The following is a 25,000-nucleotide window of genomic DNA, read 5'->3' as shown; positions in this document are numbered from 1 at the left end:
GGTTATAGCAAAGTGCGAAATGTCCTAAAGTTTAACGCAGAAGGTGACCGGAAGGCAAACAGAATCTGTATTAGAGGCTACACATTCCTGCCATGCTCATTCTGTGTCCTGTGATTTTTCACTGCGTGTGAGTGTGCACACACATGCACACACACACACACAAACACACCCTTTATAGCAATAACAGAAGCAACATGATGAAGTTTAAAAAGGAGAGGTTAAAAAGTGTTCCTCTTCTGCCAGAGGACACAAGAGCTAACAGGTCTGACAGTGCCCTTCGAACCAGCGTGCACTGGACCTGCGTCTGCACACGAACACAGAAACCGCTGAGAACCGCAGGACGCACACTCTTCCACTTGCCACAGTTAATCTTAGGTCCTTCCCATCAGCACCCTTACCTCGTCCTGCACCTCAGCTGCAAGGCCACTACTCAACCCCCGGGGCAAAGCACACAAAACCCCACTTAGCTGTGATTAAGAAAATAGCCTTCCCCTCCCCCAAATTAAAACAGCTTTACTGTTCTCCTGATCGTAAAGAACAAACGAACGAAAACTACAGCGACAACAAAACCAGGCGCCCGCACACTGTTTCTCGGAGCCCCAGAGACCCCCGGGGGAGAGCCTGCACGCACTCCAGCACCAGCGTCGCAACACAGCCCCGGGGCTGGCGGTGAGGCCAGACCACACAGGTTCAACTGGGCCGAATTCCTTCCGGCTTAGTCTCTGGAATTCCTCAAGAATAAGATAAAGATAGCAGCAAGGCCTCGTGACACACACGGTAGACACGGAGCAATCACTACAGAGTGCACAGGACAGGGACGGGCCCAGGGACCCTGCAGATGCTAGCTGTCGTGACCTCTGGGCTTTCTGAGCGTTACATGCACACACACACACACACACACACACACACGCCGCGCGCTGAAAAACTGCTGCACAACTTCCGTCTCTCCAGCCCACAGAGGTCTCCAGACTAGCCTTGGAGCTCAAGGGAAAAAGCTGAGTGCTGGGTTGCTTCTTCCCACAGAAAGTGGTTCTGCCATCTGTTACTTCACCAGATCATTCGAGAGCCAGACCCACCAGAGGGGGCGCCAACCAGCAACGCCCCCTCCACTCCTGTGCGTGGAGTGCGTGGAGGTGGGGGTGACCCAGCAATGCTGACGACGGTGTCCACGAGGAGTCCCTCACGCTCAGTCATTTGACAAAATATTAGACTACGATAATTTAACAATTATAAAATAAAGTGGCAAAAATCAAGTTTCTCTGTAATTAATAACTTGATTGAAAAAATAATTGGAAGGATATTATTCCCAATAGCAACAAAAACAAAACACAAAAGAAGAGAGAACCAAAAGCAGAAGCAACCTTATTGAAGAAGGTCTATCCAAACATTGCATCCTGTTCCTGAGAACAAGGCACAGCACCATAAAGACGCCTGTCTGTAACTAAACTGCAATCATCCCAAATCCCAAGGATGCTCCACGATCTCAGTGAGAACTTCAACAAAGAGACAGGAGGCATAAAAATGAGATGGCAAACATAAAAAATAGCCACTTAGAAATGAAGACTACAATAACTAAAATCAAGAATACACTAGAGGAAATCAACAGGTTCTATGAAGCAGAGGATCGAACCAGCAATTTGGAAGAGAAGGTAGCAGAAAACACCCAATCAGAACAGCAGAAAGAAAAAAGAATAAAACATAATGAGGACAGTAAAAGGAGCCCCTGGGGCAACATCAAGCAGCCCAGCATCCGCATCATGGGGTACCAGAAGAGGGGCAGCAACGAATTAGAAGCCTGTCTGAGGAGACAATGGTGGAAAGCTTCCCTAAGCTGGCAGGGAAACAGCCACACAAGCCCAGGAAGCTCGGTGAGTCCTGTACAAGATGAACCCAAAGAGGCCCACACCAGGACACATCATAATTAAAAGCCCAAAGGTTAAAGACAAAGACAGAATCTTAAAAGCAGTAAGAGAAGAGCAGTTATTACAAAGCAGCTCCCAGACCTGTCAGCTAATTTCTCAACAGAAACTTTGCAGGTCAGGAAAGTTCGGATGAAATATTCAAAGTGATGAAAAGCAAGAATCTATAACCAAGATCACTCTACCCAGCAAAGCTATAATTTAGAATCGAACAACAGATAAAGAGCTTCCCAGACAAGAAAGACCTAAAGGAGTCATCACCACCAAACCAGTATTACAAGAAACGTTAAAGGTTCACCATTAAGAAGGAAAACAGATGAAAACTATACAGAACAAAACGGCAACAACTACCTAGCAACAGTTACTGTGAATTGTAACGGATCACCACTCTCATCAAACAGCACAGGGCGGCCGAGTAGGTAAGCCAAGACCCTCGAGTACGCTGCCCGCAAGAGACTCACTTCAGATCCAAAGACACACACAGGCTGAAAGTAAAGGGGGAGAAAAAGATATTTCATGAAAGTAGAAATTAAAAAAAAAAAAGTTGGGGCAGCAATGCTCACACCAGACTGGACAGACTTGAAAGCAAAGGCTACAGCAAGAGACAAGGAGGACTCGGCAGTCCCACCCCTGGTCTTGACCCGAAGCGACCCCAAAACTCTAATTCAGAAAGACACATCCACCCAGACACTCAGAGCAGCATTACTGCCAGTAGCCAAGATATGCAGCAACCTAAGTTTCCATCACTAGATGAACGGATAAAAAAGGGGTCCATATATTCGATACAGTATGACTCAGCCATAGGAAAGAACGAAATCTTACCATTTGCAACGACATGGATGGACCCAGAGGGCACCATGCTAAGTGAAATAAGTCAGAGAAGGACAAAGGCCACGTGACTGCACTTAGATCTGGGATTTAAAAAACAAACAAATGAAACAAAAACGAAACAGACACAGAAAACACTCGGATGGCTGCCACATGGGAGGGGGTTCGTGGCGACGGGTGAAAAAGACGCAAGGATTACGAAGTACAAACTGGCGGTTACAGAACAGCCTTGGGGATGTCAAGTACAGCGTAGGGAACACAGTCAGTAATATTGTATCGTAATAACTATGCCTGTTGTCAGACTTACTGTACGTTATATAAATGTCTAATTAGCATGCTGTATACCTGAAAGCAATATAATACTCTATGTCAACTGTAATTAAAAAATAAAATTAAACTACTCAAAAGGTGCTTCTTCTGAAGGTCATCCGTAAGGACACACACACCTGGTTACACGAGGAGTCGAGGGGAGGCTTTCGGCGGAACTCCTGGAGGAAGGCCACATGCTCACGATTTGTTTTTATCAGTGCTTCCCCTTTGGGGCAGTTTCTCCTCTAGATTCACGCAGCTGATATAAAACTCACCACAGAACTACGGCTGGTTTTTATTGTACCACAGTGTAAGACTAAAGATAGAATAAAATCAGACGGCCACAGAGAATTAAGTTAGCAAAAATAAAATACAATCTGAAGAGCTAACGAAGTTCATTGCACCAAAAATAGGAGCAGGAGCCAAACCTAATCAGACGAAAAGACCCGGGCTGCACAGCAGCCAGGGGACGGGGAGAGACGACAGAGGCGGGTTCCTCCCGTGGGAAAGCCGAGAAGCTCCCCGGAGGGCCCTCAGCGGCACATCCACGCGGCCGGGAAGGCTGCTCGGCCGGGCCCTGCCGGCACCTGCTCTCCCCTCGGCAGCGAGCGAGTCCCTCCCGCAAACTAGCGACCATGACAAAAAGGGGGAGCCAAGCAGAAGCACCACCAAGTGGGACTGACCAGGTGCCCCCAGGCCCGAGGCACCTCACCTGTGACCTCATCTGGTTTTCAGGTCGACCCCAGCACAGGGGCTCAGCTCAGTGTCGCCGGGGGAACGGAGGCTCGTGCCAATCCCCCGCATCAGGTCCCCCGTCTCGAGGCAAAGTGACCAACAAACAGAAGGACTGGAAGCCAGCCCCGTCGTTCTTCGCCCAGCACCCTCTGCGATGATGTCAGCTGACCCAGGGCCGCCGGGTGTCCGGACCCCCCTCCTCCCCCGTAAGTGATGTCCCGCTGCCACCTCTCCTGGCCTCCGGCCAACTCCGCACCCGGCTGGTAGGGCTCCCTTGATGAAACGGGCTCAGGCCACGTCTCGAAAACGCCCGATGGTCCCCGATGACCTCGGAGGAGGCTCAGACTCGTTGTCTGGTGTTTCGGATCCTTTAGGATCTAACCCCCCTGAAAATCTAACCCTGTCTCCCACTCCACAACGCCCCCCACCCATACACCTAGTGACACACCACTGTAGTCACTCTGTAGAGTGCTTACAACATCCATGCCCTCTTCCTCCCTCTGCACTGGGCAAACCCCCCACCCCACCCCCCGCCCCCCATCCTGTAAGGTGACACCACGTCCAGCTCTAAGGACAGATCTGGGCCCGATTAGCCTCGGCCAGTGTTTCTCAACAGCGATGCAATCACACAGCATTGGGGTGAGCGGAGGACAATTCTTTATACTTTTTATTTTGGGGACTACCCCGCACTTCGTAAGCATTTAACACCCCCGTGGGAAATACGGTAGGCTCTGGCGTAGTTACAGAGCGGTTCTACGGTCGCAGAGCAGGAGAGCAGTGAAGCCGGGACGACCATGCAGGACGGCCTGCGGGTGAAGCCTGGGCCTCTCCAGAACACCCAGGCGGGGTGCCTCTCCTGCTGGGGAAGAAAAAGCAACTACTGAATAGCTACTACTGATCACACCGGGAGGACACGAAAACATGCAAGAGCCACCACCCGCGGTGGCTGAGGGGACAGGGAACAGGCACGGAGCACGTGGTGTGACGAACAGAACGCGGGAGGGGAACGGGCACTGTGGGTGGGCAGGGACGGGGTGTCAGCTGGGAGGGGGCAGGCGGGGCGCCCGGGAGGGAGAGGCTCTCCTGAGGCTCCGTGGCTGGGGCGCTGTCTTTCGTCTTCTTCCTGTGGAGTACGGTCTTGTCCACGGTGTTTCTCAAAACACGTGAGGGCCTCCGGAAGAGCAGCTGTCTGTCTTGTCTTCTTCTGCATCTCCGCAGTAAACTTCAGGTGCAAAGGACAGTAAGCACTGAGTATGGGCTGAAGAGGAATGGCAGGGAAGAGCGTGTCCCATCACCACCAGCAGGACACGTGCGTTTTTCAGAGGATTCAGTCTCCCCTCCTTCGAAGGGGGAAGAAAAGACTTCTAAAGCGACTGTGGCCATCAGGTTTCCCACACTTGCCATACCCCCGGAATTTAGAGGGCTATGGCATCATTTTCTTTACACCACAGTACTTCCGTAAACTGCGTTGTTGTCTTTTTTAGATAATTGTCTAAGATCCCTTTTCACTGCAACTGTTACAGAAGCACTTCTGGTACGTCACGATACAGCACAGGACACTGAGTTACTAATGACAGCTGAGCCTGTTACAAGCGTAAGGAACATCCCATCACCCACCGTCAATGCTCCTCCAAGCCTGTCGGGTCCACGAGAACCCTGCTCCGGTCTAAGCCAGCCCAGGTAACCAGCCACGAATCTCAGCAGCACTATGACGCATTTACCAGGAGGGTGCCGCGCGGCCTGGACGCCACACGACCAGTTTACCAGCTTCACCGACGCTCCCCGTGCTCTGCAGGAAACACATGGGCATCGGATCCTCGCAGGGAGCAGGCTGCTTCCCGGCCGGGGCGGTCCCCACCCCAGCAGGTGACTCACACGCTGATCAAGACGGCTCTTGAACCTGCTGATGTCCCTTGTACTTACTACTGCGGCGAAGCAACGGAATTATTATTCAATGAAACAAGAGCGTGAAAAAGAGGAACTGTTTCAAGAAAGTTGAATGTTCTGAGAAGCTTTGATAAAAAATAAGTTGCTTGAAAGTTTACAGTTAAGACAAATAGGGAACAATATTTAAAAGTCTAGGGTTCTATATTTGCAATGATTTGAGATTGTTTCTAAATTTGTTTAAAACATGAAAACTGGAAGTTACCAGCAACGCGCTACGAGGTTATCGAAGCCGGGTCACTCAGAGCACGGCGACCTCCCACTCTGAGCGTCCCTCGAGGTGCGCGGTGACCCCGGCACACGGGCCCTGCGTGCGAAACACGCGCAGTGGGGTCGCGTCACCGTTTTCTAGCAACGCCAACGTGCTTTTGAGTTTGTCCCGCTCCTGTGCTCCGTGGCTCCGACATTCCGCCTCGTTTTTACCTTGTTTTCACGTATGAAAGGTAACTTACCGAATTAACGAGGCACACCGTGGCAACGGCAAAAAGAATCCACCTCAAATGGCCGGACACCGGCATCTGGGAACTTGGGTTAGCAGAGTTTGGGGTAAGAATCAGATCGAAAAGTTCACCGCCTCCACAAGAGTGACGTGGAATTACAAAACCTTGTCTGAGCCCCTGGAATACAGTTAAGGTAGAGCCTGGACCGTGGGCTCCAACAGATCCCTGTTTACGGTGTATTTCTATAATAAAACGAGTGACATTGCTCAACCCCACAAACTGCCCCTTGCTATAAGCCAGACACTTGGGTGAGCCCTTTCTGTAAATTTTCACTTAATTCTTGAGAGAAAATTTTGTAGAGAGAATATTTTTGAGATGTGAGTTTTTCATCTTCAGGGGTGTTTTCTTCCTTATCTTTTCTCCCACCTTTCAAATGCAGACCAGCGGCGCCCGCTGCCCCAGGAGAGGGCGGCGACAGGACACAGCAGTCACTGGTCCTGGGTTCCCAGGACTGGCCCAAGGCCTGGAGAACAGAGACCGCCAGGTCTGGACGGAAGCCGGGGGTGAGAAAGAGCGCACAGGAGAGACATGAAGCGAGGCCTCTGTCACCCCCGCTCCCGGAGCCTGGGCAGTGCAGAGCAGAGCAGAGCCCAGAGACAGCGGAGAGACCAGGAAGGAACCGTCCCACCGTGAACCGGCAAACAGACCGGAGGGAACCAGCTGTGTCTGGCGTTAGGGCAGAAAGTGTCTGAGTTTCTGCAGAGCGTGCAACAGAGGCAAGACGGTTCCAGTCCCCTCAGGCACGGCGAGGGAGCGGTGGAAAGAACCAGCACAGAGAGGGGTGCAGACCACAGGCGAGCGGCACTGCAGGGCCCTCTGCAGAGAGGTGGCGGGGGTGAAGCGGCCCCCCATGGCACTGCATAAATACCCCGCCCACACGCCGTCCCCGGTCCTGGGTGAGAAGGGCCTGTGAACTAAGACATGGTAGTTCTACTTCCCCAACAGGATGGAAACATAACTCGCTGCAAATTATTACAGAAAAATTAAGTTCTATTTTTTCCCTCGTCTGGATGGTATGATGGAAAGTCACACTCAAGGTCATATTATTACTTACATTTAACAGATGAGGAAACTGAAGCGTTAAGTAACTTTCCAAAGTAACGTAGCTGGACTTGACTGGGGTTTGAACCCAGACTCCTGGTCTCCACGCTGTGTGCCCACCACTGCATGGAAACTGCAAACTCCAGCCACCCAGGAGTCCAGTCACCCAGGCAACCGTACCGAAACTGACAGACACAACACAACCTCTTCTAAGTGTGAGACCCCGGGAAAATCAAACACTAGTCGAGAAGGTGGGCTTTTATGTCATAGCTACCTTGAATGGGAGGAAAGTCAACAACCTCAAAGTTAATTCCTTATGCACACACATTCCCCACAAACAACAGTCATCACACAAAAGTACCTTTCATTAGGAATACTTACTGCCAAAAAGATACTACGAAGTCATTAGTATTTTTAAATGTATCGTTTTATTTTTTGACTTTAGATAATTTTTATTTTTCAATTACAGTTGACATCCAGTATTAGTTTCAGGTATACAACCCAGTGACTACACATTATCAGACTTACTAAGTGATCAACCCAGTAATATCCAGTACCCCTCTGGCACCATGCACAGTTATCACAGTATCAGTGACCATATTCCCTATGCTGTACTTTACATCCCCATGACTGTTCTATAATATCCCTATTTTATTAATAACATAATCTACATATACTTTTTAAATAAGTATAAAAATTTTAAAGACTTTATTTATTCAGTTTTAGAGAGGGGAAAGGAGGGAGAAAGAGAGAGAAAGAGAAACATAAATGTGCGGTTGCTGGGGGCCATGGCCCACAGCCCAGGCACGTACCCTGACTGGGAATCAACCAGCCAACCTTTGGTTCGCAGGCCGGCGCTCAATCCACTGAGCCACACCAGCCAGGGCCATAATCTCCATATATTTTTAAACAGTTACAAATGCGAAGAAGATACACAATCTGTAACAATGTTTGCTCATTTCCATTTAAAGACCCCTGAAAACTCAGCAGCTGGGAATCCCTAATCTGGAATACAAACTCTGGGTGTTTCCAACCAAGCACACCGAACACTTCATACATTTGAACTAAACGGCCAACCTAGAAATTAAACGGAGCAGACTCGCTCTGACCATTCTGAGACACTAAGCCCACGGGCCCAGGGATCTGGAACAAGACAGGCCACGGGAGGCAGGCGGTCTGCACAGCCTGAGCTGCTCACCGGCTCCCGAAGCAGCTCCCAGGGACCAGTCCCAGGTGACATTCGACGCAGACTCCGATGCAGGAGACTGCAGATGCACTTTCTGCCCTGCAAGGGCAGTCGGCGCGATAAAGAACTCTTTCAAAGAGACCTCCAACTGCGCTCGTTTATTTAATGCCGTTCTGTAATCCACGCAGGTAGAGAAATGGCCCTCTTCTACGTTATGATGACTGTAAACCAGAGTCTTCAGCGAGCACTTATTTCTACATCAAGTTTTCAAACTGTGGCCTCTTTACTGACTTAAGTTCATTTTTACTCTTAAGTTTCCAATGACAGGGAATGCAGGAAAATAGATTAGAGACTTATTTCTGTCTCCAAACCCTGTGCTACCACAGCAACAACTGTAACATTTAATGGGAGAGTGAAGTGTCTGTTTCCCGTCAGACTATAAAGTCTCGGAGCACAGGAAAGTGTGCGTGCATTGTCGACTTACGGCACTCGTCTGTTCTGGAGAGCGCCTGTTTATAGGGGAAAAAACTTTTGATTTTTAGTAGAATACTCAGCATTTCCCATGAATACCCCCTGGCATTTACATAGAATGATATCCTCATGTTAACCACAGACCATGAAAATTAAAAGTACTCCTAGTGTTTAAAAGACTGGGTTTACCCAAATATCACAGATTATCTGAATTATAAAATAATTCAAAGCCAGGGTTCTTCTACATGACAATCCCCCAGAGAATGAAAAACCATCATCACAGAGCCACTTTCAAAGTGCACGCCTCACACAGCGCAGACGGATGCAGGCTCACAGCTGTGCGGCACGGTGGTGACACGGAGCGGCGCGGCAGGCCTCCGGGTGGACCGCAGCAGCAGCAGCAGCAGCAGCACGAGGAGGGACCAGCCACAGTCGCCTCGCCCCCTGGTAATCACAGACCCCGGCAGCGTCGAGTCACGCTGCACACGATGCACGTGACTGACCCACACAGCACAGAATAGCTGATGGGCAACGGACAGCTTCTATGCGAGACTGTCAATATTCTGATTTCCGGCATGTCTTGAACCCGGTTATAGACTGAAGAGTCCTGTGAACACGAAACGATACTCACTGCGCACACGGCGTCCTGGTGCCCACCCATTTCATACCCTACAGATTCCAGGGACGGACGAAGGACAGGACCAGGTTCTTGCTTTGCTTTCCTTTTCTCATCCCCCACAACGGCGGCCCTCAAAGCGTGGTTCCAGCCCATCGGCACCAGCGAGGCCCTGGTGGACGAGTGTGCTCTGGGCTCCACCGCCTGAATCAGAAACTCTGCCACGGAGCCCAGCAGACAGAGCCCAGCAGTCTGCGGTGCAAGAAGCTCCCGGCAGGGGACGGGGATGCAGCTCGGGCACCGCGGCTCTCTCAGGAGTGCCCAGCGCTCAGCAAACATGAAACACTGATGCACGTTAGTAAGAGTCCAGTGTCTCTCTCAGACTCGGAAGCTTACTCCCATTTCATAACCTTCCTTTAAAAGAGATTCCTAACGAGTCGGAGCAGAGGGGACTTGGGGAGGGGATATTTGATACTTGCATTTTAGAGAGTCACCACCTATTGTTTTTATAATGCAAGCTACAGGAAGAGCACGTTTTTACTTAACAGAAAGGGGGGTGGGTTTTAAGACAGCAGATACAGTCATAAAGACTAGTCCAGAAGTGGCCTTTAAGTGTCAGAATTGACAAAAACCAAACAAACAAGAAACCCTGTAACTGCTAGCATCATCTCGGCTTTCAGTGATTAAGACGGCTCAATCTAACGTAACTACAGATCTCGGCACTCTAAAGGCTACTGATTTTCTAGGTTTTTGGGGTTTCTAGTTATAAGGATACTGAACGTGCTTTACGTAATTCCCGGGTTAACGGCTACCACAGGACAAAGTCAGTCTGACACCTCAACAAAAAGGCTGTAAAGATCTTAAAATTAGCCCTGGCTGGCGTAGCTCAGTGGATTGAGCGCAGGCTGCGAACCAAAGTGTCGCAGGTTCTATTCCCAGTCAGGGCACATGCCTGGGTTGCAGGCCACGGCCCCCAGCAACTGCACATTGATGTTTCTCTCTCTCTCTCTTTCTCCCTCCCTTCCCTCTCTAAAAATAAATAAATAAGATCTTTTAAAAAAATCTTAAAATTAATTCTCGACTCTGGAATCTTATGAAGGTGGGGAGAGCACAGAAGGGATTTAAAAGAAAACAAACGACTGTCACCGACCCAGGAAGGCGCGGCTGCTCCACCTCCTCGCAGCCGCCGAGACACAGGCTCCGGGGAGGCCGGTGACTTACACCTGTGCTTAGAAAGCAGCCATTTTTAAGACTTTCTGGTTTAATGCTGCTTATTACGTTTTTAGTTATTTTTAAAAGTTATAAAAAAAACTTCTTATACTTTGGAAGAAGCAGGAAAATACAGGATTTAAATAAAATAAATCTGTAAGTATCTATCTGTAATCCTGAATTCATTAGCATTTTTAAAAATTTTTCTGTTGACATGCTACTTACTAATTAAAGGCACTAATTAAAAACATTTTTCACAACTTAGTATAATTCTAAACAAATTAGCAGAAGGTGGGTAAGTTTGGGACTCTGCTTTAGATGTCTGGTTAGTGACAATAAGTTTTTTTGTTTGTTTTTTTAAAGATTGACAATTTCTCCTTTTTCTTAAGATTTTAAAAAAGATTTATTTATTTGTTTTTAGAGAGGGAAGGGAGGGAGAGAGAGAGAGAGAAACATCAATGTGCAGTTGCTGGGGGTCATGGCCTGCAACCCAGGCATGTGCCCTGACTGGGAATCAAACCTGCAACGCTTTGGTTCGCAGCCTGCGCTCAATCCACTGAGCTACGCCAGCCAGGGCGACAATAAGTTTTTAAATTAAAAAAAAAAAAAGAGCTTGTTGTCTTCCTTATTACCGAAACAATAAGTATTTACTACTCAATATCTTGAGAACACAAAGCAGGCCGAGGGCTGAGCAAGAAGCTGCCGAGAGCGGCCTCCATGAGACAGACGACTGCTGTCAGCACACGCCTGTCTCTCCCCTTCCAAGCCCTCTTCTGTGGATTTGCACTAGGAAACACCAATACGTTCTAAACTGGCATTTAGCTGGTCCATTCCGCTAGCTCTTCGGTTTCCGAGTGCCGGCTCTCCTGGGCAAGGGCCCAGGTCCTGGCACCCTCGCTTCCGCACGAAGAGACACAGAGGAGCCACCGGCACGTCTGCTGCCCCCAACACCTGGGACTCCGCCAGGCGCAGACCCGACTCTGGTGTCCCGAGTATTTTAAAAAAAGAGACCCAGGTGACAGAATGTTTAAAACATCCACTGAATGGATTAAAGAAAAAGTAACATTTCAGGACTCGGCTCCCCCAAGCCTGCCGGCAGGAGGGGCAGGGAAGCCAGGCGGAAGGCCCGCCCTCCTCCAGGATGAGCGACAAGTCTGGGAACCCGCTCTGTTCTTCGAGGGTGAGGACGAGGCCTTGCGGGTGACGTCCACTGCGGAGCTGAGGACCTGACACTGAGGTCACTCAGAGCCCAAACGAAGGAGCCGGCAGACAACGAGGGGCAACAGTTCCCAGAATAAAGCTGCATCTTTCACCCTCATCGACTTATCCCTGAAGTGACACAGCTCTCTCTGACTTAACAGACCACCACGCACGGGCGACTTTTAGATCCTGCCTCCTCAGCTGATACTACTACCTGACTCGATTTCCAGACACGAAAAATAACTTAAAAGAATTGAGTCATGCGAATAACATCCTTAAGCACGGCGTTTGCAATGCCTGAAAATGAATACATGGGCTGAATCTGTCACACGTGTTTTTGAGAGTCAAGGGGGGACAGGATGAGAGAAGCACCACTTAGAAAGTGAAATGCCCACAGTCTTATTTTTACCCTCACCCGAGGACATTGTTTCACTGCTTTTTAAGGAAAGAGGAAGAGGAAGGAAGGGGAGAGAGGGAAACAGCAATGAGAGAGGGAAGCATTGACCAGCTGCCTCCTGCACACACCTGGACTGGGGATCGAACCCAGACTGTTCGGTTCCCAGGCAATGCTCCTACCCGCTGAGCTACACCAGCCCCCTAGGGCACGGTCTGTTATTCTGACTGCTTGACTCCAGGTTTGGTTTCAGCTAAAATGTTGAACAACTTTGTCTTTTCAACTTTTTCCTCCAAAAACAGACTCACCCTTTGCGTGCACATCTTCCCTCCCCTCCCCTCCCCTTCCCAGTCTGTTGTGGTACAGATGCTCTAATTTGGTTTTGTCCTGGCAAACATGGTGGGCTGATACGCTAACCGCCACCAGACTGAAACGCTGAAGTGCTGAATAAAATGTTAAAAGCAAAAGCAAAAGACACTGCTGAGTCAGCACGAGAGGAAAGGCTCTCCACAAGTCGAAGCGGAGAGCTGACACCTTGGGAGGAAAACCACGTGCTGAGACAGGGTTCTGCCCCCAGGGCCTCCTCCAGGCCCTAGCGGCCCTGGGTTTGGGTGGGTGACCTGAAGGCTGTGCGGGAGAAGGGCGGGCCTCCTGTGTGGAGCCAGGAGGGGGGACCCCAAGAGGACCCCGACATAGGGTGGAAGGGAAGAACCTGCTCTATGAAAGGAACAGCAAAGCAACACCAGCACCGGCACCGAGGGGGAGAACAGGGGCTTCCCCCGAGCCCGAGGCCCGTGTCTGCGCCCCCCCAGCACGGCTGGGAAAACATCGGCCAGGACTCAAGTTAGAGTGACCCCAAGAGGCGGTGTCCCCAGGAGACTGGCACACACAGAGACACAGTCTCTGTGGAGTAACTTCAATGTAGGCATGAAAACTCCCTCAGATGAAGGTCCATGGAAAATGAGCAACTCACAGAAAAAAGTAACATAAAACCATAAAATGTGAGAAAACAAGGTACCACGAGTGAGAACGAGGAGAAGAGAGAGATGGCCACATCAGACCTCAAACACCAGAATCACCAGACCCAAACTACGAATGTTCACTGCCTTTAAGGGAAGCTTTAAATGAGGAAAGAATGAGAGACTACAAAGAATGACCAAGCAGATGGGGAACAGAACCACATACGATTGTAAAGTCAGAACGGCACTAAACATTAAAGGGCAGACTAGGCCCAACTGAAAAACGAACAGTGATCTAGAAGCCCGAGCCGAAGAAACTACCCAGAATGCAGCAGGAAGAAAAGGCAGCGGGCCGGGAGCCAGGAAGCGCAAGTCTGCGGGACTGCTCCACGCTCCCCGAGTCCCGGGTGGACGGGGAGGGGAGGGGGAGGCAATATCCATGCAACAATCACCACGGGAACTTTCTACAGCTGTGCTCTTCCCTGCACAGGAGCCGTCAGCCACGTGGGGCCACTTAAATTAAAAACAAGAACCAAGCTCCTCGGTCGAGTGAACCACGCGGTGGCAGCCGGCCGCCACGTGGCCCTGCACAGACAGACGCGCGTCGGCGGCACCGCAGAAAGCTCTGCCGGACAGCGCCGCTCCGGAGCGCCCGGAAGCCCCGGGCCGCCCGTGAGATCCCCGGCTGGGGAGATGCCGTCCGCACGAGGACACGCCACAGTGAGGATGCGCGACGCTGAGGACATGGAGGAGGTCTGCGAGACCGGCGGGGGGAAGAGCCAGGTCGTCCACGCGGGAACCACCTGACATGGCTACCTTCCTCGCAGCGACTCTGGACGCGGGAGAAAACAGGGGAATAACCACTGCAAACATGCCAGGAGAAAATACTATCCACCGAGGGAACTGTGTTTCAAGAATAAAGCAAACTTCATTTTCACACATAAGGGATTTACCAACAAATCTTCCCTAGTGGAAATTCCAAAGAATTCACTTTCGGCAAAAGGAAAATCATGCCAGGAAGAACTGGAATGTAAAAAGGAAGAGTAGGCAAAAAAAAAAAAATGCAGTAAAATGTGGTGAAATTTAAATAAACGTTAACTGTATAAAAAGTTTAAAAAATGTCTATTCGTGGTGGAAAGGAGAGAATCCAAACACCAGGCAGTAACTGGCTATTTGGGGATAGACGGCCAGAGTTAAGAATCCAAATGTCTTTTCCCCTTAGGAGGAGGGTCATAATGTTGAGTAGTTTCAGACTTTAACTGAGAAACAGTAACATACACGCTATGCTAACCACTGAAAAAGAAGGTAACATATGGGACAAACCCTCCAAAAAGCCGAGAAGGGGAAAAAACAGTAAAAGGAGAACGGGGGAGGGAATCCTCAATCTGTAAGACGACAGCCAGAAATCCAAACAGACAGCAAACACCAATAAAAGCAGAGAAACTGCTCTAGCAGTTTCCAGACTAGATGGAAAGGTGAAATTCAGCTACGGCCTTTAATATACTAGGCACATGTTTGCCAAAAGAAAGCAAGTGAAATAACATTAACTTTGGACAAAATGGATTTTTAAAAAAGTATATTATAAAGAACGTTACTTCATAATGATAAAAAGTTCAAGTCCTGCCCTGGCTGGTGTGGCTCAGTGGACTGAGCACAGGCCTGTGAACCAAAGGGTCGCCGGTTCGATTCCCTGTCAGGGCACATGCCTGGGTTGTGGCCTGGTCCTCAATGGGGCGGGGGAGGTGCATGAGAAGCAACCACACATTGATGTTTCTTCCCCTTCTGTCTAAAAATAAATAAATAAAATCTGTTTTTAAAAGAAGCTCAAGTCACCTGGAGGATAATACTAATTCGAAACTCAGAGAATTTTTTCAAATCCACCCTTTTAACATGTCTGACAAGCAGACACAAGGTCACTCAGATACACCCGAGTCTGTGAGGACACAGAGGTGAAAGGCGTAACTAGTAAGTTCAGTCCAGTGGGCACACTCAAAACACACACGTGTGTATCAGCCAGGGAATGTGTGTATTACACACAGGTGGCACCTTGCTGACTATACGCAAGATACGAAGTTAGCCTCGACAGATTTTCAGGTACAGTATTAGTATCAACCAGATTCCCGGATCACAATGCAACCATCAGTAAAAAGACAAACAGAAAAAACCCTGTACTTTAATAAAAAATGCTCACACACACTTTGGGGCTCCCGGTCAAGATGGTGGGGTACGTAAATGCTGTGCTGGCCTCCTCCCACAGCCACGTCCGAATGGCCGTGAACTGCAGAACAGTCACACCGGAGCCACCTGAAGTCGGGCTGAACGGAACTAAGGACACGCCGAAGAAGTCCCGCTGAGACGGGTAGGAGGCGTGGGGACACAAAACGGGCGGGTCCCACACCCACATGTGGGTTGGAAATCGGGAGGAGAGTTCCCGCAGCAGAGGTCGCCCCTGAGGAACGAGGGGTCCCAGCCCCGCACCAGCACCCCCAACCCAGGGCCTCAGCGCCAGGGAGAGAAGTCCCCACAGCTTCTGGCTGTGAACACCAGCGTGGAGTGGGGCTGAGAGAGACTGAGGGCTTCTGGGGTCCCAGGCATTCCTCTTAAAGGCGCCATGCACAGACTCACTAGGACTCACTCGCTCTGAGCTCCTGCACCGGGGCAGCCGCTCCAAAGGAGCCAGGGGTGCACAGAGGAAATGAACTGTCTGGCTTTAGGGCGAGGGCTGGAGGGGCAGCTTCCTCCCAGACAGAAGCGCTGGCACAGGCCACTGTTCCTTTTCTGAGCCCTCCCGCAACCCGGCCTGCATACTCTGGGTTGGTGGAGGCTGAGTCTCCATCAACCTCATCACACTGTTTGCCCTCCCCCAGTGATTCCCTGCGGCCACCCCCCAACCCAACTTTCAGGCCCACCCAGGCCACTTCCAGCAGCTTTTCTATATAAATGGCCTGCCTTGGCGCATGCTGAGGACTTCCCTAAAACCTGTCAAGGGTTCACAAACCCCAAACAAGCACTGGTCTAGGCATGCACGCCCCTTACCTCTTGCTAAGCAGCCACAAGACCCACACTAGTGGCAGCTGACCTCAATGCACAGCTTAGCCTCTCCCATGTGGCTTAGGCAAGCCCAGCACCAGTGGCAACCACCTGCAGATCACCTGGTAGCTCACACCAAGTGGCCCTGGGCACGGCACAGGCAGCAGCTGACCTTGGCCTTCACTAAGAGGCCCCAGCACCAACACACCCAGTGGCCAGCGTCAGACTCCTCCAGAACATCACCCAACCCTGCCCACAAACGACACACCTGAGGGGCAGACTCAGCAGGCACCGAGCCTCGTGAAAGTGACCCCTGCTCCACAGAGCCAGCTCCTCCACTGGAGTCGCAGTCAGTCCTCACAACCGTCAGCCTGAGGGTCAACTCCTGCAACTGACACGCCAACAGTAATCGAGGCTCAACTGCATCGGGGGGCTCACACAACAAACGCACCTGGCGCACCTGGCTCAGGTAACCAGGCAGGCTGTGCCACCAGACCCTGGAGGACATCTACTATAAAAACCCACTCTACCAAGACTAGGAGACACATAACAGCTCTACCTAATACACAGAAACAAACGCAGGGAGGCAGAGTAAATGAGGAGACCCAAAAAACACGTCCCAAATGAAAGGACAGAACGAAGCTCCAGAAAAAGACCTCAACAAAGTGGAGACAAGCAATCTACCAGACGCAGAGTTCAAAACACCGGTTACAGGGATGCTCAGTGATCTCAGTGAGAACTTCACCAAGAGTCAGGAAACATGAAAACGGAGATGAAAAACATAAAAAAGAACCAGTCAGAAAGAAGAACGCAGTAACTGAAATGAAGACCACATTACAGGGACGCAACAGTAGATCAGATTAAGGAGATAATCAAGTCAGAGAGTTGGAAGATAAGGGAGCAGAAAACATCCAACCAAAATAGCAAAAGGAACCTAAAAACTGAAGACAGTTTAAGGGGCCTCTGGGACAACGTCAAGCATATCAATATTCGCATCATGGGAGTGCCAGAAGGAGAAGACCGACAGCAACAAACGGAAAGCCTGTCTGAAGAGATAATGATGGAGAACTTCCCTAACCTGGCCAGGGAAATACACGTGCAAGCCCAGGAAACGCAACGAGTCCCAAAAGAGGGGAGCCCACACAGGCCCACATCAGGGTACGTCATAACTAAAACCCCAAAGAGAGAATCTTAAAAGCAGCAAGAGAAGAGCAGTTACCTACAGAGGAGTGCCTATGAGACTGCCAGCTACTTTGTCAACAGCAACTCTGCAGGCCAGAAGGGACTGGCATGGAATAGTCAAAGTGATGAAAAGCAAGGACCTATGCCCAAGGTAACTCTGCCCAGCAAAGCTACCATAATGAGCTTCTCACACCGGAAACAGTTACAGGAGTTTATCACCACCAAACTAGTATTACAAGAAATGTTAAAGGGACTTCTTTGAGAAAAATTTAAAAAGATAAAACGTATGAATTTAAAAAGGCTGAATAAACATATGAATAAAAAAATCAATAACTACCTATTGACAATTACTTTGAATGCAAATGCATTAAATGCTCTAATTAAAAGACACAGGGTGCCTGAGTAGATAAGAAAACAAGACCCTCACGTATGCTGCCCACGAGACTCACTTCAGATCCAAAGACACACACAGGCTGAAAGTAAAGGGGGAGAAAAAGATATTTCATGAAAGTAGAAATTTAAAAAAAAAAAGTTGGGGCAGCAATACTCACACCAGGCTGGACAGACTTGAAAGCAAAGGCTACAGCAAGAGACAAAGGAGGACTCGGCAGTCCCACCCCTGGTCTTGACCCGAAGCGACCCCAAAACTCTAATTCAGAAAGACACATCCACCCAGACACTCACAGCAGCATTACCGCCAGTAGCCAAGATATGCAGCAACCTAAGTTTCCATCACTAGATGAATGGATAAAAAAGGGGTCCCATATATTCGATACAGTATGACTCAGCCATAGGAAAGAATGAAATCTTACCATTTGCAACGACATGGATGGACCCAGAGGGCACCATGCTAAGTGAAATAAGTCAGAGAAGGACAAAGACCACGTGACTGCACTTAGATCTGGAATCTAAAAATAAGAGAACAAAACAGAAACAAACTCACAGACGGAGAGAACATTTTGACGGTTGCCAGATGGAGGCTGGGGGAGCGCGAGTGGGACGACGCAGTACAAACTGGTCATTAACGAACAGCCTTGGGGGTGTAAAGTACAGTGTCGGGAATGTAGTCAGTAATATTGCAGCGACTGTGCATGGTGTCAAATGGGTACTAGGTTTATCGGGTGGTCACTCTGTAAGTTGTTGAAATGTCTAATTACTACGCTGTACACCTGAAATTAATACGGTGCTGTATGTGAACTATAATTGAAAAATTTAAAAATTATTTAAAAAGTGAAATACTCAGCCCTGACTGGTGTGGCTCAGTGGACTGAGCACCGGCCCAGGAACCACAGGGTCACGGGGTCAATTCCCAGGCAGAGCGCATGCCTGGGTTGCCGGCCAGGGCCCTGTAGGGGGCATGGAAGAGGCAAACACACATTGATGTTTTTCTCCTTCTCTTTTCCCCTCCTTTCCCCTCTGTATAAAAATAAAATAAATAAAATCCTTTTTTATAAAAGGCTACTGTTTAAAAAATAAAATACTCAAAAAAAATTAAGCACATTTCTAACAACTCATGGGTTAAGATGAATCTTTTCCAAGTTTCAGAAGTATGAAGCTTGTTCCAATTACCTTAGAACATAAGAACCAACTTCTCATGTAATCACTAATAAAAGTGAATTATTATATTTAAAAAACATTGTTAATACCTAAGCTACAGGTGTGTATTTTTCTATGTGTACTGAAAAACAAGTTTACTGCAATGCACAATGAAATGAATGGAGGCTCACAGTGGGAGACAGTTTTCCCTTAGTCACTTATCTCACTGTAATATCTTTTTGCTATTTCAAACTGGAGAGAGAGGTACCGGGGGGCAAGAAAAGTCAGCGTTCCCCTGAGTAGTAACAGCTTATCAAGAGCCTCCTCGTTCGAGCCGATCACAGAGCCCGCGAGGGTGAGCGAACACACGGTACCAGCCCCCGGGGGCAGACAGCATCCTAAAGCAGACAAGTCCTGCTCGTGGGAACACACCTTAAATGGCAGTCGGGACATGTGTGACCCTGTCACAAGGGTCAGGCAGATCAGGAATGCTTTCCAGAGGGAAGCGAGGCTTTGCATGGAAACAGAATGTATAAAAAGAAGGCACCTGGGGGAAAAGGTCAGAGAACAGCATTCCAGAAAATAAAAAGCAGCATATGCCAAGTTAGAAAGTGTTAGGTGGGCAATTAAAGTAAAACCGTAATTTAATTTTCCAATGGTCAATATAGAAACAGGGAGCAGTGCCCTAGGCAAGTGACTCAGCTGGTTGGAGCATCGTCCTGTACGCCGAAGGGTTGCAAGTTCAATCCCCAGTCAGGGTACATATGAGAAGCTCTCTCAAAATCAATAAACATATCCTCAGGGGAGGATTAAAAATACATAAATAAGTAAAAATAAAGACAGGGAGCAGAAGAAAGCTTTACAGAAATTTTTATGCTTTCTAATCTACTCCTTGTTCAATATGAAACTGGTTTACCTTCCTACTGTCACAGAATTTTCCTTTGACCAGACAAAAGCCGTGCAGATAGTCTCCTAAGAGTCTTTTAAAAATATTACTGTTACAAAAAATTAAAAGGTTAGCATTTTCCATGCTCTTTTTCAAAAAGCTCTCAAAACCAACGTTAACCCTGAATGCTCTTTAGAAAGCCATTTCTGTTCTTTTTTCTCCCCTCCCCCCCCCCAGACAGAGGTTTTTGCTCAGGAGAGACCACAAAGTTTGCTTTCCACGCTGTTCCCCATAATGTCTGCCGTGCACAGTCCTGTGCAACTGATTTCCTAGCAGAATTTCAACATTCCATCCCCACTTAGTTCTGCCGCATAAGCAGTATAGCGCAAATGTGTAACTTTAGACATTTGAACTGGAAAGAAAAGTTGAAAGAAAAAAAAAAGGCCCGAGGAGCTCTCAGAATCTGGTTATATTGGTTTCCCCTAAAAGCCACTACGTAAGCACAAAAGGATCCGTCAGTGACCAAAGGTTAACTTTGAGATGGAAATGACAACTAAGTTGTACAGCTACGGATTAGCTCTCATTAACTATTTTCTTTATGTGCCTTCTGATAATTATGGGCCAAAAAAAATTTCTTTCCCAAGATTTAATAAACAAAATTTAATTTACCCCTAAGTTCACTATAATACCTAAGTTCACTATATGATGGTGTCAGAACATACCCTTCTGAGGCTTCGAACAAAAGACTCTGCCACTTGCATTAGTCTTTCCCTGAATCCATTAAAAGGGACCAAACTGGTACCCGAGGAGGACACGGTTGAATCCAGCATGCTGGGCGTCCATCAGAACCCGGGGACAGACCATCGACCCCTTTAAAAGATGCAGGTACTGACTGACTGAACTGACCAATTCAAATTTCTCTTCTCAAAGACAGTTTCTATTCTGACCAGAAAAGTTTTTTTTTTAAATCATGGTGGTTAGAAGTGTCTCTTTAAGAAAACATACAAGAACAATATATAAGGAAATTGTATCGCTCTCAATGACAAGTTCAAAGGGAAATCCGACAGGGCCTAAGATATCCAGGCCCTGCGCTTATTTGTCGTCACTCACTGCAAGAGCCTGCGTGCCAGGTGAGTTCAATTTTATAAACAGCTGGATGCTACTAGTTCCTGGAAGTGTGTTCTCCCCAAACACCCAGTTACAAAAAGGGGAGGCCAGAGCCCAAACCGCTCAGGTGTTGGTAAAGGCCGAGGGGGGGGTGGCAGGTGCAGGGGAGCGGACAAGGGCAACGTTACTCTCTGGGAACAACTGAAAAAAGGAGAGTTTGGTTTGATACAAGAATCACCAGAAAGCAGGAAAACCAGAAAACTGAGTCAGGGTTCTTTTTTATTACGTGCTTCCTTGCTCTTCCTTTAAAAAAACAAAAAAACAAAAACGGAAGTGGTTTGTCACCACACACACACACACGGAAATGGGTCCCATGTGGAATGCTGATTAGAAAGATCACAGAAACTAAAAGCCAGAGTCACTGGACTGTGTCTTCAGAGCCGGGCGGACCACCCGGGAGGAAGTGCTGACGCATGCTCTGAGGCTTGAGTTCAGTGAGGACACGTGCAACTCCGGTTCAGCACAACCACCAGCACCGTTCTCTATTTTAGGGAAAAACTAAGTTCAGGTGCACCTGTCGAGTACAATTTTCACGAACGATCCCTGCACCAGCTGCTAAGCCGGGCCCCACGGAAAGGGCCGTGCCGGAAGCATGCACTGTAGTCCAGAACGAGAAATACCACAGCGCTGGCCACCACCAAATGGGTATCTCCCACACACAGCCCCGAAGGCTGCAGGATGAGTATAGAATAAGACCGTGCAACCCATCATTTCCGAAATGTGTGGCAACTAACCTCAAAATCAATTCCCTTACAAATCCTTAACTTGAGTTCAATTTTATTTTTTTTAATCAACACAAAATTATACATGTTTTGAAAAGGAAGCAAATTCTATCACGTCTGATAAAACCAAGGAAGAGCACAGACAATAATATTTTAACAAGAAGTGACAGCAGGCAATAGGTTCCTTGGAGAATAATCTCCATTTAAAAAAAAATATAAATACTGTACCTAGATAGTTTCTGAGCACAAAACTAAACAAATGACATCAGCCAATCTGGTCTTTCAATGGGACTTCAAAATTCTTACCACTTTCTTATATTATCTCTCCAACCAAAACCCAACAACGAAAGTAAGGTTTTCACCACCCCAAAAGAAACTTGGAGATTTCAAACAGGAACACGAAAAAGGGTGCTGATGTTTAGAAGCTATGATTACAAAAACCACCTGCAAAAGTCAATCCATCCATCACAACCCATCAAACCACAGGACTAGTTGCCGGAGGGGTCCTCACGCCCAGGCTTCTCCCTCCGGTTTACACCCAGAACTACGGAAAACGGCCCAGGAACGGGCGCGGGGAAGGGTGCCTCCCGCAGACTCAGCTGGAGGAGAGCGACCAGTAATGCCACAAGCGATACCCTAAAGGAAGCAACACACCACTGCCGGCCAATACCCAAGCACGAGTCCAAGTTCCACCACGTAATTCGGGCCTGGGCCTTTTTCGGGCAAACGCGTAGTTGAAAGCACAGTCATTTCCCACTTCGTATTTTATTCACGCTGGAAATACCATTCAAACTGAAAAGGTAGCAAAACAAAAAGAAAAAAACAACAACGAAAAGAAAAGAAAAACGAAGCAAATGGAAGCGCGGGGCGTTCAATTTGCGTACTCCGTCCCCCGGAGCTGGGCCTGAACTGCAGACGTCCGGTGCTCGCCGGCGGGGGGTCGGGCCCCCAAACCGGCCGGCGCGTGGGGGTCGCAGCCCCGGCCGACCGAGGGGACGCGCCTGTCCGCGGCGGCCGGGCGTGCGGGACTGTGCGGAGTGGACGCCGCTGGGGACGTGATCGGGGTCCCGCGGGGGCCCGGGGCGGCTGCTCGCAGCGAGCAGGGGCTGCGGGAACTTTCCCTCCCTCGGCCCGGCCGCAGCCCCAGCCCCGGCGCAAACTTTGCAGGCGGCGCCGCTCACGCCCGGGGTCCCGCCCCGCGACCCTCCCGCACCTCCAGCCGGGTCCCGAACGCTCTCGCCCCGCGCGACCCGAGCCCGGGGTCTGGGGGACCCCCGGGCCCGCCCCTCCGCCTCCTCCGCGTCCCCGGCCCCGACCCACCCCGCGCCGCCCGGGGGCCGAGGGGCCGCCGGGGCCTGCGCCGCGCGCCCCCCTCACCTTGGTGGCCATGGCGGGCGGATCCCCGGCCCGGGACGGCCGGCTCCTCTCCCGCGCCGCGCGGTCGGCCCGAGGCGGGCAGGCGACGCTGAGGGCAGCTACGGCTGGGCCCCGGCGCGGCGGCAGCTCCGCCTCGGCCCCGAGTGTGGGCGCTCGGCGACTCCGGCCGCCGCCCGCTCCGCCAGTTCCTGAAACTCCCCGGCTGCGCGGCCCCCGCCCCCGCCGCCGAGCCTCCCATGGACCGCGGCGCGCGCGGCGGCCGGCGGAAGCGCGCCCGGTGCCCAGGGCCGGCCCGGCCCCCGCGCCCGCTCTCCTCTCCGCCCCCGCCGGAGCCTCCGCCCCGGGCCGCGCCGCCGGCGCCCTTCGTCCCGGCGCGGGGTCGCGTCGCGCGGTCGGGCCTGCGCCGGGGCCCCCGCCCCCGCCGAGCTGCCCGCGGAAACGTTCGGCGCGGGGAGGACGCGCGCGGGGGGAGCGCCCCGCCGGGCCCGGGCCCCGACCGGCCCCCTCGCGACCGCGCCGCACACGGCCGCCCGAGTGGGGCCGCGTGGGCACGAAGCTGCGGGTGCCTCCCCGCCCCCTGGGCCGGGGCCGGTGACCGACGGGGCCCTTTGGCCCGGGTCGGCAGTGCTGTTGGGCCGCTTGGGCCCTGGGCTGAGGGAAACGAGTGGGAAATAAACAGCCAGGACCGAGAGGAGCAATGGCTGCCTGGTTCGACTGGCCCTTCCAGAAGGTTCTGCCTGGAGCTTCATTCGCACGTGTCCCATTAACCTCCTTCTGCACTTTTCATCAATTTAAGAACGCCTCCCGGCTCCCAGAGGTTTGAGAAAGACACAACTCAACATCCCGAGGTGGATTGGAAATGAGAGGTCTAAAATTTTCCACATTTCTGTGACAATATTTGTCTTCCTTGTTGGACCTACAGGTTTTAGTAATAAATGAATGCTTCAACCTGAGCAGCCAGATTTCCACGCAAGAAGAAAAGACACGACAGGAAGCTGGATCGTCGTCGGTGCCTCTGTGTGGCACACTCTGTGTGTATCATCGGGCACGTGTGTGCGTTAAAAGAAGCAACTGTCAAATCAAGGCAACCTGGCTGGGCTAGGGAAGCGGGATTTACAATTAGTAACAAATTTGTGTCCTTTGGAAGATACTCCATTTGACCTCCAGAGATTTCACGAGCTACCTTCAACCATGGAGTTGAACATGGGTACAATTTTAAGGGCGCAGTTTTTTCCGTAAGTTGTTTCGTTTGTGGGGTTCATGGCCAACGCTCCAGTTCATCGTGAGATTCATACACAGCTGTGGAAGTAAAAGGTAGGCTGGAGAGTAACATGCAGTTACAGCCTCCTCACTGTGTCCTCGGCTTTCACGTACCTTAATCTCATGCGATCCTGATGCAAAACCTTGGAGAAAGTCACCATGTCCACTGTTTACAGACACGAAGAAATCAAGGCTGGCTGAAATAACTCGGCTGAGTGGGTGATACTTACCAAAATTGAAAACCACCCTAACCTTGGCCCTAGCAGCTCTTCTTCCAGGAGTGTATCCTGCTGCCAGATTTGCACAAGTGAGCGAAGAGTTTCAGTAACATGCCGCTCTCTCGTACCCCAGATAGAAAGCTGCCTATACATTTATGAATAGGGCCGTTTCGGTAAACATGGAACATCCACACAGAGGAAGTTCTAGGGAGCCCACAAGAAAATGGTAATATTTTAGCCCTGGCTGGTGTAGCTCAGTGGATTGAGCGCGGGCTGCGAACCAAAGTGTCACAGGTTCGATTCCCAGCCAG

At 50.1% G+C, this 25,000-nt stretch overlaps 1 protein-coding gene across 1 annotated transcript in view; it reads right to left on the bottom strand.

Moving 5' to 3' along the window:
- Nucleotides 1–23,975, bottom strand: part of SNX9 (sorting nexin 9) — an 83,556-nt gene extending 59,581 nt beyond the window's left edge. Inside the window, exon 1 of the mRNA XM_045842936.1 lies at nucleotides 23,212–23,975. Coding sequence (XP_045698892.1) covers nucleotides 23,212–23,223 — 12 coding nt within the window. The 5' untranslated portion in view covers nucleotides 23,224–23,975. The remainder of the gene's footprint in view (nucleotides 1–23,211) is intronic.
- Between the last annotated feature and the right edge of the window lie 1,025 nt (nucleotides 23,976–25,000).

Source organism: Phyllostomus hastatus, unplaced genomic scaffold (assembly GCF_019186645.2).
Source record: "Phyllostomus hastatus isolate PE091 unplaced genomic scaffold, TTU_PhHast_1.1 phas_contig_40, whole genome shotgun sequence".
NCBI lineage: Eukaryota > Metazoa > Chordata > Mammalia > Chiroptera > Phyllostomidae > Phyllostomus > Phyllostomus hastatus.
The sequence above is the reverse complement of the archived record's forward strand: the minus strand, read 5'-3'. Positions and strand labels throughout refer to the sequence as shown.